The sequence below is a fragment of the Morchella importuna genome, assembly GCF_003444635.1.
Source record: "Morchella importuna strain M04M26 chromosome Unknown Morimp01GS051, whole genome shotgun sequence".
Taxonomy (NCBI): Eukaryota; Fungi; Ascomycota; class Pezizomycetes; order Pezizales; family Morchellaceae; genus Morchella; species Morchella importuna.
Genome location: NW_025763448.1, coordinates 140,342 through 155,732, shown reverse-complemented (window position 1 = coordinate 155,732; position 15,391 = coordinate 140,342). Strand labels below are relative to the sequence as shown.

At 48.7% G+C, this 15,391-nt stretch overlaps 2 protein-coding genes across 2 annotated transcripts; one reads left to right on the top strand and one right to left on the bottom strand.

Annotated features, from left to right (window-relative positions):
• Window positions 1–477: 477 nt before the first annotated feature.
• LAJ45_10835 (uncharacterized protein) lies at window positions 478–1,547 on the top strand (the record flags this gene model as incomplete). The annotated part of the gene is made up of 2 exons (XM_046120350.1): window positions 478–963; window positions 1,050–1,547. The coding sequence occupies 2 exons, from the start codon at window positions 478–480 to the stop codon at window positions 1,545–1,547; spliced, it is 984 nt and encodes a 327-aa protein (XP_045966475.1).
• A 10,132-nt stretch (window positions 1,548–11,679) lies between these two features.
• LAJ45_10834 (uncharacterized protein) lies at window positions 11,680–13,591 on the bottom strand (the record flags this gene model as incomplete). The annotated part of the gene is made up of 2 exons (XM_046120349.1): window positions 11,680–13,419; window positions 13,556–13,591. 2 exons carry the CDS (start codon window positions 13,589–13,591, stop codon window positions 11,680–11,682), a joined length of 1,776 nt encoding a protein of 591 aa, XP_045966474.1.
• Between the last annotated feature and the right edge of the window lie 1,800 nt (window positions 13,592–15,391).

Here is a 15,391-nt window from a genome sequence, read left to right as displayed (position 1 = left end):
GGTATAGACTATACATAGTCACATGTAAATGCACTATACCATAGAGCGATACAAAGGCTATTGAGTACAGCCTTGGAATCGAGGCCCTGTTATACCGAGCCAACGTTTGGATCGCCCGCGTCCACCCTTCTTCGACTTTCAACATATAAAGCTCCTGTTAATATTATATTGGAAATGAAATAACGCCTCAAATTCCATTGAAATTAACCAAACTCAAATTCCATTGAAATTAACCAAACTCAAATTTGTAAGGTTAGCTAACCATATATTTATAGTTCCTCCATCAGACCAGAACACAGAGTTTTTCCAATGAAACAATCACCAGGAACTTCACCCCACGATATACGCTCGTACATACATGTATCCATGTGTCGAGCCATTCGACGAGAAAAGCTAAAGGTCTAAATAGGTTGGCGTTTCCTTCTCGTGAATGAAGAGAAGATTCACTCATCTGACGTTGCTCGATAGGTTCCAATCATGGTTAGCGTCTACTATGATGGGCGCAGTCGGAATATCGCCGACCTAAGAACGTCTTCTAAAAAGGCCCTATCTCTACCTGATTTCAAAAATATTCTATGGATTGGTGTCTTTGGTTCCTTTTCGAGGGACCAACAAACAGATCGAAGTGATGTTGACCTCGTAGTCGTCGAGCGCTCGAATGCTGTGCCAGCAGAGTACCCTGGGGATGCAAACTACGAGCCCTGGACATTGGAAGAGCTGCTACCACGAGTTTGGTGCAGGCCAGTTGAAATCGTTCTCCTCAAAGAAGAACTGCGCGAGTTGGTTGCTATAGATTCACTTCTAACGTCTCGCACTATATATGGCGACGACCAATCTGTGGAAATTTTGCAACTACGCCGGGATGCTCGAAAATATCTTAATGAGGGCTGGACAATATTTCGGAACGCAGAGAAGGATATAGAGGCTCTAAAATCCAGGATCTCAGAGGTCAAAGACTTGGAGGTATGTTCTACGAATGGAATTCTTTCAATGCTCATTTATGTCTGTACTTAACATGCCCGACTAATTAACATTCTTTCTCATCTCAGGAATTTCTCAAGTCACAATCTCTTCAGGAATCCTTCCGAGATCAACTACTCCACATCCTGAGTTCTCTCAACATAGAGCCTACTTCCCATCCTATCTACGAAGGTTTTTGGGCTACTATTCTTCAGGTGGCAAACGAGATCAAAGCGATAGTTACTCCAACCTCACAAGAGGACTCGGAGTACTGGCGAAAAATATGGGACATTCTTTCAACTTCATCGCCTAAAAGTCTGCAAAGTCTTCTGATGCGTTTGAAGAAATTCGTCATCCCCACTCTTGAAGATATCGAACAGCGTATCAAGATTTCAGTACAGTTGGAGAATGAAGATCGGACGGCGGGAGATATCGCGGGGAATGAAGGCGGCATTCCGGAAGCTAGTAATACGGGAGAAGTGCCAGCTGCAGTCGAAACCAATTTGGCGGCAGCGAACGCGTACGAGGGGGGTACTCTCAAACGAATTTTTAGAAGATTAACAGGGCGGTTTTCTAGGCAAGGATAAGACGGCAATCGAACAAAGCGAACGGCTGTGATCTTCAGGTACCCGTATAATTATTTTCTCAGCCTTGAATGAGTCTATTCCCCTCCCAGCCCTATGGAATGTATTTCCTAATTCATCAAAAGCAGTCACTTAATTTCACATGAATGCATGTAGTGTTGGCGGCCACGCCCCGGCTATGGTCGTTAAGAATAGTAATTCCTCTCGAAATTTCTTCTTTCTTTTGTTTCTTTCCTTTGTTTTTAGACGGATACGAATAGACGCAGGCTTGCGGAGATTGATAAAAAAATGAATCACGTTGTACACCCAGACTGATCCGCTGTGATTCATGCGTACATGTGCCTATAGACCATCTGGATTAACGCCAACAGCTGGAAATGTGCAACCCCACTGCCCCCACAGTTCCAGACCATTTGTTTACTCTCGCGAATAACCAACTGCTTCATATTCTCACCAGACTGCGCCCTCTGTTGGTGACGATTTTTATCAGACGAAGTTTCCCAGGACTGTCAACGTCCACGAAAGTCGAAATTTAATGTGCGAGTACGCCTGTTCATATGTCAATGCTCGAGGGAAATTTTGCAATTTGTACTCCCTCGATCGCGGGATGAGGTCATACTGTCTTTTACACCAATAATAATAGGTACATGTAATACCATTACAGCCATCAGCAGGCGAGCAATTTCTTTCTGTATATTATGATATATCCCTGCCTACCGAACTTAACATAATTGAGGCTCTGCATGTAAGGTACCCGAAGTGTGGTTACTACCGGTGACAGTGCGCCTACGCTAGGTCGCCCCGGTCTTGGCAACCGCCGTTGCTCAGCCTCAAGCTAATTCCGTTCAGGTACACTCGAGCGAAAGGGGCACATCCCCAAAGAGTGTCACGAAAATGCGCAAACTATTAGCCTATCATGCCCAAACTAGTCCACGACATGTCGTTCATGTCTTTAATTAAGTACTTAAAGCAACGGTTACCTTTAACTCTGACCAAACATACGTACTATGCATTTTATGTTGGTTGACGAGCGATCGAGTACATCTTACTTTGAGTCAAGATGCAACCGTTCTCTCGGGGGTTGGCCATAAATGACGTTTATACATTAAGGGTGCTAAAACAACATGCTGACCCTTCTTTGAAACAATATGCTGTGGCTCGATATGAAACAAGATTACGGGCTTCAGTTTCTTAGTGGCTTGCAAGCACTCACAGCTTGAGAGATAAAACAAAACAAAGGGATAAAACATGTTTTGGTTAGAGTGCAACATCATTGCGAAATCACGAGCGTCATGTCTCAGCGCAAGGGAGATCTAGGTATTTTCTGTCCTAGGAGTAGTCCTAAAGTAGTACCCTTAATTCTGTAGGCTAAATCATGAGCCAGTAGAGAAATTTAGAAATCGGGAAGCCTAAAAAGCTCATTGTTAATAATAGATACTGCACTGCAGCTAGCTAACTTTATCGCTATCAAACAAGCTGGGGAACCGGGATGTCAGTTACCTCGTCCCGATAAATATATGAGCCTCCTCTGTTCTTGCCTACCAGCATATGAACCAGAAAATGCGAGTGCTAAAATGAAGGATTATTTGATGGAGTGGCGCCGTTCTGACAAATAACCCTTGTTTTGAGCCTTCGCATTTTCTAGTTCATATGCTGGTAGGCAAGTAGGAACAGACGTCCGAGGAGCTCGTGCCACTATCTAATCCCTTGAACTCATTGGCAGCAGAAATTACTTAATGCAAGGGGCGATGAGTTTATTAATCAAGGAATCCCACGTATCTGTGGCCCGGGAAATAACCCGAATCGTACAGTCTATCTGTGCAATGTCCGTACCCCCGGCATGTAGTCCGATGTCTTATAGCTGTTTTCATATCGTCTGCCGACTCCGGATCCCATACACATTGAGTGACGGCCCATTTAGGCAATGCTTATTAGTAGTAACAGCTAGATCACATACGCCCATACCTAAGAGAGTAATTACGGTTTCCTAACTCGGGAATTATCTTACGTGTGTGTAATCCAGTGTGGACAGACAACGCGAAAACTGCTGTAAAACTAGACCTGGTATGTACTCCGTTACTCCCCCACGGATAACTGCCCGCCCTATACGTCCCAAGAGCGACCGGTCATGAAATAGCACTCGATCCTGTTTATTCTCAACCATAGAGAAAAGGTGTTATGTCTCCCTATAACTGCCCAACATGGCCTTAAAGCTCATAGTGCAAATATACATGGCCTTACTTGCCACCCAAAGGCCAGACAGTCGATAAAACCGGGTAGTTAATTATAGGATACTGCGGTTGTTTTGGGCTTTCGAAGTCCTCTAACGGGTACTACGGCCTTAATATACTTCTAGAGCTCTCCACCATCCCGAGAAGTTCTGCACTGAGCGGATTACAGGTTGTGGTCTCTGCGATCGCCGTATACAACTCTCTGTAACAGTAATAGCAATGAGGCTGTGAATTGTGGCTACTACTACCACTGACCTGCTGCTGTATGGATGCCGTAAAAATGGGCCAGGGCGTTTCCCTTTCGAGACCATCCTCGCCCTCAATTTATCGAATTCCATAGCACAAACTAGAATTAAGCTTGAGAGTTCAAAGAAGAATCAAGTCTACCTCGCGCTATCGTTGATCTAGTTCGTTACAAGGTAAATTACATCAAGCCGTGAGGAACCTGATTGCATTCAGAATCCACAGGTAGAAATTAGAGTATTTATAAGCTCTGGTTGAGTCCATTTGCCTGGGTAGAACGGTTCGGAAATAAACTTGTTCTATCGTAGTCGGCGGTGGTCGGGATAGAAGTTTACTCTATGACTCCTATATGCCCTAAACGAAGTGAGGGCATGGAGGTAAGAGCTTATATCGCCTCTGATTGGCTACTACATGTGAACGACTCTAACCCAAAATAACATATCGACATTCCATTAAAAAATTATAATCAGATCAGTCATATGAGGCTGCTGCGTAGCTGCGAGGGGGCACTTCCTAGACACCAATTCAGATTCTTCGGGGCATGCGACTACTCGCGGGCCCTATAAGAGAGTCTGGGGATGTCGTGCCAGTATACCGTCAAAGGGGGTAGCTACGACTCAATGAGGTGGTGTCTTGATTAGCTGTAAGATAAATTCTGTAATCGTAATAGACCTCTGTTTTCGGTAGATTAGATTCCTCAAATCATTAGTGGCTCGAAAACGTTGCGGAAGCTGTAATATTCTCAGAAAGGAAAAAAGAAAGAAAAAAAATGATGCCATGGTTGCTCCACTTGGTAGAGGACGTAGGGTCTCTAGAGTCGGAGCGATTCCTAGAAAGTAAAGATATTAGAGCTGATATCCTGCCAAGATCTCGGAGGGACAGGGCTCTATTGATTCTGATCCTATGCAAGTAAACCATGGATAAAATCAGCGATCCATATTTAACAGTTTCTTCGTCAGATCTTACGTTTAGTAGATCTGAACAAATTTCTGAGATTGGCATGTGAGGAACCAAATTTTCCAACCAGCTGAGAGACTTCTCTGTTAGCTTGTCAGTGTTGATTGTTCATTATGGTGATCCAGTGTCTACAGTGAATTTCGTAGAGGATCGACTTGGGCCGAATGAATGCTAGGAGTATTCTCTAGCAAAACCACACTTTATCTCCGACAAAAGTCGGCAGCATGTCTTCACTGCTTAAAAATACTTGTCATATGCTTCGAAGTCCCGATCATTCCAGTAGGGAGCCATCTCCACGGAATGGGACGATAGTACACTATTATAAAAAACTAGTCCTCAACACCTCCAACGTTTCTGCTAGTCTGTTCCACAGCTAAATATTGCTTCAAAATGATACTGCGTCCTACAAAATTCCGCCCGTGGTCCTTCCCTTAGCAGTGCCCCAGAGCTGGTGATTTGTTAAAGAAAGGGTGATCTGTTTTGTTGTCTCTAAGGGCCGTCCGTTCGGGAAGGTTCCGAAACAATCAATAGAAAATATAGATTGATATAGTAAATTCTCGGTATGGATACCAGGAACCGAAACAATGTCTATACATAGAAGACTTTCGGCGGGGGGAGTTGAAGAAACCCCACTTTAATGTCTTCGACTTATGATATAAGTGAAAACCCGATTTCTAGCCTAAGGCTTGTGCCTTGATCGGGACCATTATAGAAACGGTTATCCAGTCTCATATATCGAGCGTACCCATGATAAAATATTCCAATATTTTGGATCTCTCGGTCTTGGTATAAGCTTAGAAGTATTGTGCTCAAAAGTTCATTTTAGCCTCCATTTTAATCGGCGAGATAGAGCCTTTAAAGCAATCACCCTCCTAAAAGAAATTATAATTAAAGACTGTTGTATCTCTAACCTAAATTTTCTCTGGAGTCTCTCGGTTTCTCCGAAGCTGTATCATTCTTGTTCCCCCCTCCCGGCCATAATAGAAACTGGATGAGTGTCCTATTAAGACCTCATAAAACTTGTTTGGTTCTTGCTCGACTCTTTGGCATATACCCCGAGTCGTGAGGCAAGAATGGCATATTATACTGTCCTCCTGGGTCGCCACAGCAACAACTTTGATGCTGCACTTGAGCCTGGAAACTCGCTACCAGCTGTAAAAACCGGTGAACAATCCAAAGTAGCTACTGCTCCAAAGATAATAAAGCCACCGACTGCAATATGCGTGAGATGATGCGCAGTGGAGCCCGAAGGAGGCAGAACACTCGTGATTTCATAATATTTCCGGCCTTGATTGGGCCGAGTCTGTATATGACTGCAAAATCTGCACAACGGTGTATGTAACAATCATTGGTTGAACACATACTGATCTAGCCCAGTCCAGAAACGTTACGGAATGACGAGTAGATTACCTCGACGCGCCCTAACGAAGGTGAACATCATGACATAACAGGTACAGGCCCTTCCAGCTGTAGCAGTACACTCCAGGAAGAAGAAATATTAGAAAAGGTGATTGAAATGCAATCTGCGCTCCTTTGCAATGCTCCTGGAAAATCTCGATGAGAAAATTGCGACCATGTGCAATGCTGGAGAAACTTGCGGCTGATGGGAACAAGGCTGTGGGGTCGAATCGATGTTTGAATTAACCAAAAAGTCAAACAGTGTCCGCTGGCTACCTTCGTAGGTGGTCCGGCCTATCACCGAAATGTTTGGACGATGGAATGTGTAAATGTTGGCTAAAATTCCGGATTTGTCTATGGTTATTCTATCCGGGAAGAATGTTGTTGGGGGATGGGATGAACGTAGGAATATGAGGGAGGAGAAAGGTATATGTAGACATCACTTGACTCACTGCGCACGCCAAGAGTTGGTCGCCTAGCGCTGTCAAGTTAGGTAGAGCACGCCTGGACATCACCAGAACATTTGCATGTAACCCCCCCGTCATCCTAAATTTGTTGGGAGAGGATATCACCCTTCAGTGTCATCATCTCACGACAATGATTGAAATTTTCACCATATTGGATCTATGAAACGACGCACGGTTAGTACGATCTCTCATCGAAAGAACATCCATCCCAATCAATCGCGCGGCTACCTGCAGATCATGGTGCATTGCCGCTGGCCTTGTATGTACTCGTTTACCATGAAAAGAACCAGCAAATGCAAGTGACGGAAACAGGGATAGTTTGTATGAGAGATCACCGCCACTCCATACAAATAATCCTTGCCCTGAGCAACTGCATTTTCTGGTTCTTTTCGTGGTAAACAAGTACTCTACTGTGATGTGATGCGGTTACGCACATGTACATATGTGCCTAACTCTGGCTATTAATAGCCGTTGTGGCTATATTGACAGGCTATTAAGACACAAAAAATTCGGGGAAATACATTACAGTACAGCGGGGCATTCTACACCGATTGCAATACAGTTCAAGAACTATCTCTAGAAAGTGTTGACGGATTCAACCAAAAAGAGGAGAATAGAGCTTACCATAACTCACCAATAACGACACATGACACACGCCCTTTAACGACCTGTCATTCCTCATCATGGCCGAGATTGTGAGGACCCCCGGCCATTACTAACACTAACTCCCCTGTCGGTGGCCTCTTTATTCACCCAATTGCAAGCCAGTCTCCGCCAATATCCGTAACAGTAACAGCATCTTTGACATGATATATCTACATGTCTTGATATATGGAGCTTATGCTTCCTACGCGCCAAACTATGAGCACATTCGTAGGAAGCCGGCACTGGATCAGTGGTTCACAATGCTACCAAATTCATAACGATTGAATGCATCTATGCAGGGATGTGCGGATGTGTAAAATCCATTATATATCCACCAGAGGTTTTAATAGGCGGGACTGGGCCCGAAATAGGTATAGACTAGCCCAAGCCCAACAAGCAGAAGCGGGGTCCATCCTAGCCCATCTAAATAGGCTTAATCTCGGGCTTCTTTGATAATTCACACAATATTTTTACTGGTCAAAATTTGATTTAAGGATTTGGTTCTGATGGATTCTGATTCTTTGGTTGATGAGCGAGTATTTCTGCGAAGCATAGTTAACAGTTGGTACTAGAAACTCTTATTGTTCGATCTTACTTTCTTAATTGGCCCATATATCACCCCTAAAGCCCGGGCCTCAACCCTTTTATGACCAAGCCTAGCCCAAAATCAGATACGATGACCTAAGCCTAGCCTGTTAAGCCAAAGCTCAGGCCAGTCCATATAACCTCAAGCCCATTGAAATCTCTTATATCCACGTTGACTACATACTAGTCATTAACCGTTTCTTGACGAATACTGACAGAACCAGGATTAACTCCATGTGTGGCAGGAAACATTTATGATCAAGCAACAACCAAGCTGTGAGATCTCCAGTCTTTTTAGGTACTATTGTATGGAGCGGTAAATGTGTCAAAAGTGATTTTACCAACGATTGATAGGTTATTTACCACCGGTTGTATAAGTACTGAATTTCAGTCCTTGTGCCAGTATAAACACTGAATTTCAATCTTTATGCTGTGCTATACTTCATTAGTAGATATTCAATCATTAATGCCAACACTTATGAAAGTTTCCCACCAGTGGTGAAATACCTGCCACTGGTGGTAAAATACCTGTCACCAATGGTGAATTCCCCACCGGTGGACAATAGGACTCATAAATTGGCATTATATAGCCCCTTTTGGCCAAAAGGTCTGTGCTTTTATCCATTATAAGGTATAAATGATGGCATTATTTTCACCACCGGTGGTAAAAACGATTTACTACCGTTGGTAAAATTACTTTTGACACATTTACCGCTCCATACAAAGTCCCCTATTCGTCAGCTAGCTATATTCGTCAAGTGGCGGTGAAGACCAGGCTTTTTAATGGGCCGCCAGATATATGGGCCGGACCGGTCCAAATATATGGGCCGATTTATAACTATATATCTCTACCGATTGTGAAAGAAAAACAGGTTCCAAATTCCCTTCTAGCTATTTCGACTTCAATAAATTTCTTTGGATGGGCTATATATCTATTTTTCTGTGACCGGTCCAGCCCATTAAAAAGCCTGGTGAAGACTGTAGTTGAATTACGGATATTTCTCAGTAAACATACAGAGTTTTAACTACACCAGTTAAATAGAAAGCCTTACACCTCTGATTGACTACAGCCTTGCTTATAATTGCTAGACTCTCTGTCCAACCTATCTGACTTTCACTTCAACTGGCGCAGCTCAAATTCTCTACTATCGGAGTATAATACAATCACTTGCTATCTACGACAGTTTCCACTATCTACGACAATTTCCACTCTCTACCACAGTTTTCGTTGGAGAGACACACAATATCCTTCCCATGCATATTACCTGGTTAGTATTCTCTGTAAGTAGGTACAGGCTGTGGGTTTCACGGATTTGTGGCAGAGGTGAAGGCACCGGCGCCAGCTACAAGGCGCCAAAGAGTGTTGTTGGATTTTTTCGTATTTGGTAAAGATCAAATTTATATACACATCCAGCTGATAGCCCTACCGATTACTTGAGACCGAGAAAGACGTTTGTAAATAGACCAACAAAGTAATTCAGGACGTAGATGGGATCGAAGGATAAGCACACGAAGAAGTCAGTGAAAATATCAGCCAATATATGCCGAATCCTATTTCCCTGTCGATCTATGGCTAGACATTCCTAGCTTAACCTCTATATCTACTCACAGATACTCCAAAACTGTTAAACTATTGGTTATTGTCTGTGACAGGTGAATGTAGTTGTTGTTGTTATTAACGTTTCATGATGTTTGGATGTTGTCCCAAACTATCTGTACTTTCGTCTTAAAGCCGTTTGTTCTCTTAACTGTAAACTACCTATAAAGAGGAACCCTTCTCACCCTCCTCTTCTTTCCAATCATCATCGCATACAATACAATTTATGCTCTCGGCTCTCCACTGCTTCAAAATATCATCCCAGAAGACATGTGTCGTTACCTATATCCAGTCAGGAGTGAGCGAGAAGCTTTAGAAAGGGGGCTCATGAGCGTATGTTCAAGTTCTCGACATCATCCCCTGTCTTTCTTATCTTTCCTCTCTTCTCTTGTACCTTAACTGATACAGTACGTACTATCATCCCACTCGCTCCCACAGTTTGGACCTCCGCAATTCATTCCCTTCAAGTTTCCCAGCGATATAATCCAGCCATCAACCATTGAACGGTACCAGAGGGTTGGTCGAGACCCCAAGCTGGCTTGCAGCTCATATCACACTACCATCAAAAGCTCGACCACATCATATGGCTGCGGCTCGGGGGGGGGGGGCTGCTAGAGACCAAGGTCAGAACGCTTCACCATGGTGTACCGTCTCAAAGATATATATAAATTGACTCTTCGTTAACTCACCAAAGGAAAGAAAAAAGGATAACCAAGCATTAGACAACCAGACAATACTGTCGGCACCACGCTCCTGATTCCCTTCACCTTTTCACGGTGGCGTGGCCCGCGGTCGTAGGATTGTCTTAGCCAGCCAACCGAGTAACACACAGCGGTACTTAGATGTAAGCTTCTACCCACCGCTGCTTGCAGCCATTAACGTGACCCGGGGTAGAGTATCACCTCCATAAACCACGTGCACTACAACCATCATCACCATCACTCACCTCACACCACCGCCGCCTCACAGGTCAACCAACCCAGCAGCACGCAGCTACTACAGCGCACAACCCACCCACTACATCAAGCCCGCATGCCTAAATCTAAACAGCACCAGGGAGTGCAATCGAATAACGTGGCCGCCAACCCTACAGATTACTCGGGCCCGGCAAATAAGGGCTCTGGATGCTTCTACTTGATTTGCGGCGGACACAGATACAAATACAGACACTCCTGCTCATCACCGCCTCATATATCTAGAAGACCATAAACAACAAAGCGCTTCAGTTTGCATGTTTCCGGCACAAACCAACAAGTCACTAAACTCTATCGCACCCAACGTCACCCCCACCTACCCAGAATCATCACATCCATATATACACCCATCCACGCACAAACCGGGGGATCCATATTACACGTATACACAAACCCACTCACTGAGCTATAGGCCCACCTACCACTGCACAGCACCAGCCTGACCCAGTCTCAAATACGTACCAGCAGTAAATCCCCAAAGGTAGTAGCGACTCTTCGATGCTGCACACGTTCGAAGACTACGGACCCGGTACCAGGATCAATAAATAGATTTGAAACCTCGCTCTGCTAAACCTCATGTCTGTACCTGCGGCAGTAGTGAAGACACCCGCTAGAAGTGCCCCGAAACCGTGCATTCAAGGTGGTGTTTGGGGCCTGTATAACGACTCAATAAAAGTTGATGGTACAGATGGATACAGATGCAGTCTTTCCAGCTAGGCGTCCCTCGATGCGTATCATAGGCTCACGGGGTGCCGTTTCTGATGGACCCAGAAAAGCTAGACCTGGTGTACGATCATGTGCTATCACTCGTGCATTGCGAGTGAGGGTTTGTGATGTAAGTGCTTGGTGGTGGAGAGATGGACGGTACGGGGAGTAGGTATAAGCGTGGGTATTTATTGCTTCACTATTCGACTTTATTCCCCACACACCGCTATTCTGCCCTGCTATTCCAGCACAAATAAATGGAAACTACATTGATATCTCTCTCCCGCGCTCCCCTGGGCTCCCAACTCCCTTCCCTCTGCTTCCCCCTCCCCACTACCACATAAACCTCTGCACCCCCGCTTCACCCTCCCACGCGAATCCCCACCTCAAAAACACCCACAACACTCCCGCATTCACGAGCACAAAGCCCACAGTCTCTGCCCACCTCCTCCACTTTTCCACCCCCTCCCCCTCCCCGCCACCACAAACATGCACCCTCCACAACACCCACCCCACAACAAAATACCGCGGCTCCACCAGCCCCGCGCCCACCAGCGTCCCCACGACCGCCGCTGTCCACCCCCACATCCACACCACACTCACCACGCCCCCGCGCCGCAGACCCGCGAGCACGCTCCATGCAGCGACCAGATACACCGGCGCCAACGCATACCGCACGAGCGGGTGGCGCAGGATGCTCCGCCGGAATACGTAAAACACAAAGTGCCGGTTGTCCGCAAGCAGGTACGGGTGCAGGTACGTGTTGTAATGAACAGTAAACACAATCGCCGCTAAGAAACATGTGGTGCGGAGCAGTGTCAGCCAGGCCACTGACACGGGCTTTGTGGCCGCGGCGGGGGCGAAGCCAGGCGGGAGCTTGCGCGCGCGTTTGCCGCGTGCGGAGCGGCGTGGGAGCGTGATGTAGATGCCGACGTTATCGGCCCAGCACTCTGCGATGAAGGATTTTGAGAGCAGGAGTGGCCAGGAGGTGAGGAGCGTGAAGGTTGCGAAGTAGAAGAGCTGTGGGATGTGGAGGGTGGGCTGGTGCGCGGATTTGTCGCCGAGGACGATGGAGAGGTTGTTCCAGAGGATGAAGATGGCGAAGGACGAGAGCACACACAGGTACGGTAGGATCGCGACGAGCAGGGCGGTCCAGTGCTGCAGCGCCGCGAGGAGGATGGACACGGGGGTTGAGAAGAAGAAGTCCTGCGCAGTGACGGAGGCCGTGAACGGAGGGTTCCAGACGCGGATCTTGGACGCCATGTCGAGGACGCGGGACCACGCTTGGGACAGCTCGCTGGTGCGCGCGGGGGTGGACTGCACATTGATAGTCCACGGCCCATCCTGGACCTCCTCCTGCGGCAGCACCACCAGCGGCTGCAGCGGCTCCTCCTCCGCAAGCCGTGAATTCACCCTACTCAGCGCCGGCGGCGTCGGTGCCTGCGGGGATGCCACGGCCGGCCGTCCCTTCCTCTTCTTCCTCCTCCCCCCCGGCGACGCAATCGGTGTCACCGCCGGCGTCACCTCCTTCCCCTCCGCCACCGCCTCGACCGCCGCCGCCGCAGCAGCAGCAGGCTCCTCCGCCTTCTCCTCCCCCTGCGCAACCTCAAGCGCCCTCACGCCCTCCAGCACAACCAGAAACACAGCCCACAACACATTCGTCTGCCTGAACCACAGCGCCACCCATCCCGCCCCCGCACTCGCCCACGTCCGGCGCTGCAGCCAGCACAAGTAGCTTAGCAGCACAAACACCGTCGAATACACGTCCGTGTAGTACAATCCGGCAAAGAAGAACAGCAGCGGGAACAGCGCCACGTTGACAGCGCTGTGTGCGGCCGCGGCGCGCGGCAAGCCCGGGTGCACGAGACGCAGGATCTGGTACGTGACGAGCGGCAGCACGAGAGCCACACCGACGGCGTTGAGCAACCGCAGCGCGGCGGGCGTGCACGTGGAGATGAAGGCGAGCGGGTAGGAGAGCAGGTAGAGGCCGGCGGGGGTGGTGAGTTTCGGGTCCCAGACGGCGAAGCGGTTGCTGCAGTAGGCTTGTGCTTGCGGGATGTGGAAGACTTCGTCCTGTGCGGGGAGAGAGAGGGCTGTCAGCGCTGCCTGCCCTCCGCTATGTACCAACTACTACTACTACTACCACCACCACCACCACCACCACCACCTCTACCTCCAGCAACATCAAGAGCAATTAGGACCGGCGTACCAGATAGGGCTCCGGCACAACAGTGTTGACGAGCATGCTCACGGCCACAGTCGCCGCGGCGATGACGCAGGCCCGGGGATGAGAGGGTGCATTTTTCTTGTTGATACACCCCTCTGGTTGTGTATTTGCTTTTTGTAATTTTTTTTGCGTGTATGGGGAAGTGAGGAGTGTCGGGGGGAGGGGAGGGGAGGGGAGAAGGAAAGAGGGAAAGGGAAAGGACGCAGTTCAGCTAGATAGTTGTCGGTTGTCCACTGCACGTTTCTGTTGAGCCTCACTCACCCACTGCACTGTGGACCAATGGCTGTCTGTCTCTGCCTCTTCGGTGAGTAATATAGAGAAGGCATGATCGACAGTAGAGTAATATACAGAGACAGATAGACAACACTGGAGGAGCTCTGCAATTCGTGTCCTACATATCCCGTAAACACCGCAACACATCTCCATCTACAAGAAACCCCCAATCTTTCCCTCACGGAATGTGCCGAGTGTTGGACCCTGGCACTGAAGAGTTTGCCGCGGCCCCTAGCCCTGCCGTGTAACCAATCACAAGTGAGTGGTGTGGCAACCCTAACCCTGTAGACGTTGAGGCACCGGAGGATCATGGAGTGATACAAGGCAGAGATTCAAGTGCAGAAAGGGCCGACATGGAACGGGGTGCGAGTCCTCGCTCTGGTCTTGAAACCTCACCTCTCACCTCTTACTCGAGTCGCGTGCTGCGATAAACAAGTTACCAAACAACCCCCATCCACAACCCCCATCCACAACCCCCATCCACACACTCCCCACCACCAAACACCATCCACACACTCCCCACCACCAAACACACACAAAATGACCACCGCCGGCTCCCCCCTCCCCGGCACGGGCCCCCTCACCCCCTCCGAAATCGCCTTCCTCGCCGAGTCCCAACCAATCACCATAATCCCACGCCAGCGCCTCGACCGTCTCCCCCTCATCTCTGTCCGTCCCCCCCCCCCCCCCCTCCCTCCTCTCCCCCTCCTCACCACACCACTAACAACCCCACCACTACCACAGGGCACCCTCCCCGCCTTCCACCCCCCGCAACGCGCCACCGTCCCCCTCTGGCTCGCCCTCCTCCTCAAGCGTCAACGGCGCTGCAACATCCTCCCCCCCCCTGGCTCACGCCCCCGCAACTCGACGCCGCGCTCAGATCCGAAACCGAGTCCACCTTCTTCAGCGCGCTGCTGCCCTTCCGCTGGCTCGAGACGGCCGAGCTGCTGCTCGAAGTCGCCGCGGACGACATCGGCGACGTGCGCGTGCAGCTGCGCGAGCTGCGCGAGGTGCGGCAGGGGAAGGTGCGTGAGGGCGTGCGCGCGGGCGTGGAGGGGACGTATGTGATGATGAATGGGCTGGGGGCGATGGAGATTGCGGAGGTGAGGGGGTTTGTCAAGGGGGTTGTGGATGGGGTGCGGAGGATTGGGGGGAGTAGGGAGGAGGGGAGGAGGAGGGGGGAGGAGGAGAGGGGGGCCGGGGGGGGGGGAGGAGGAGGAGGAGGAGGAGGGGTATTAAGAGTGGCGGTGGGGGTTGTAAGTATGGTGTGGTTTTTGCTTTCGCTGGTTCTTTTTGCCTCTTTTTTTTTTTTCTTTCTTTTTCTTTCTTGCCTCTTTTTGCTGGTGGGGGCGTGAATGTGAATGTGAATGTGAATGTGGGTAATACCACCTACCAGCTACCAGCTACCAAAAAGCCCCCGCCAGCTACCAAACGGCTCTATACCATCCCATCCCATCCCATCCCATCCCATCCCATCCCAAGCCCAGGGCCAGCACCAGTCAGGAACACCCTAGCTCACCCCGGCCCATATCCATCTTTAGAACC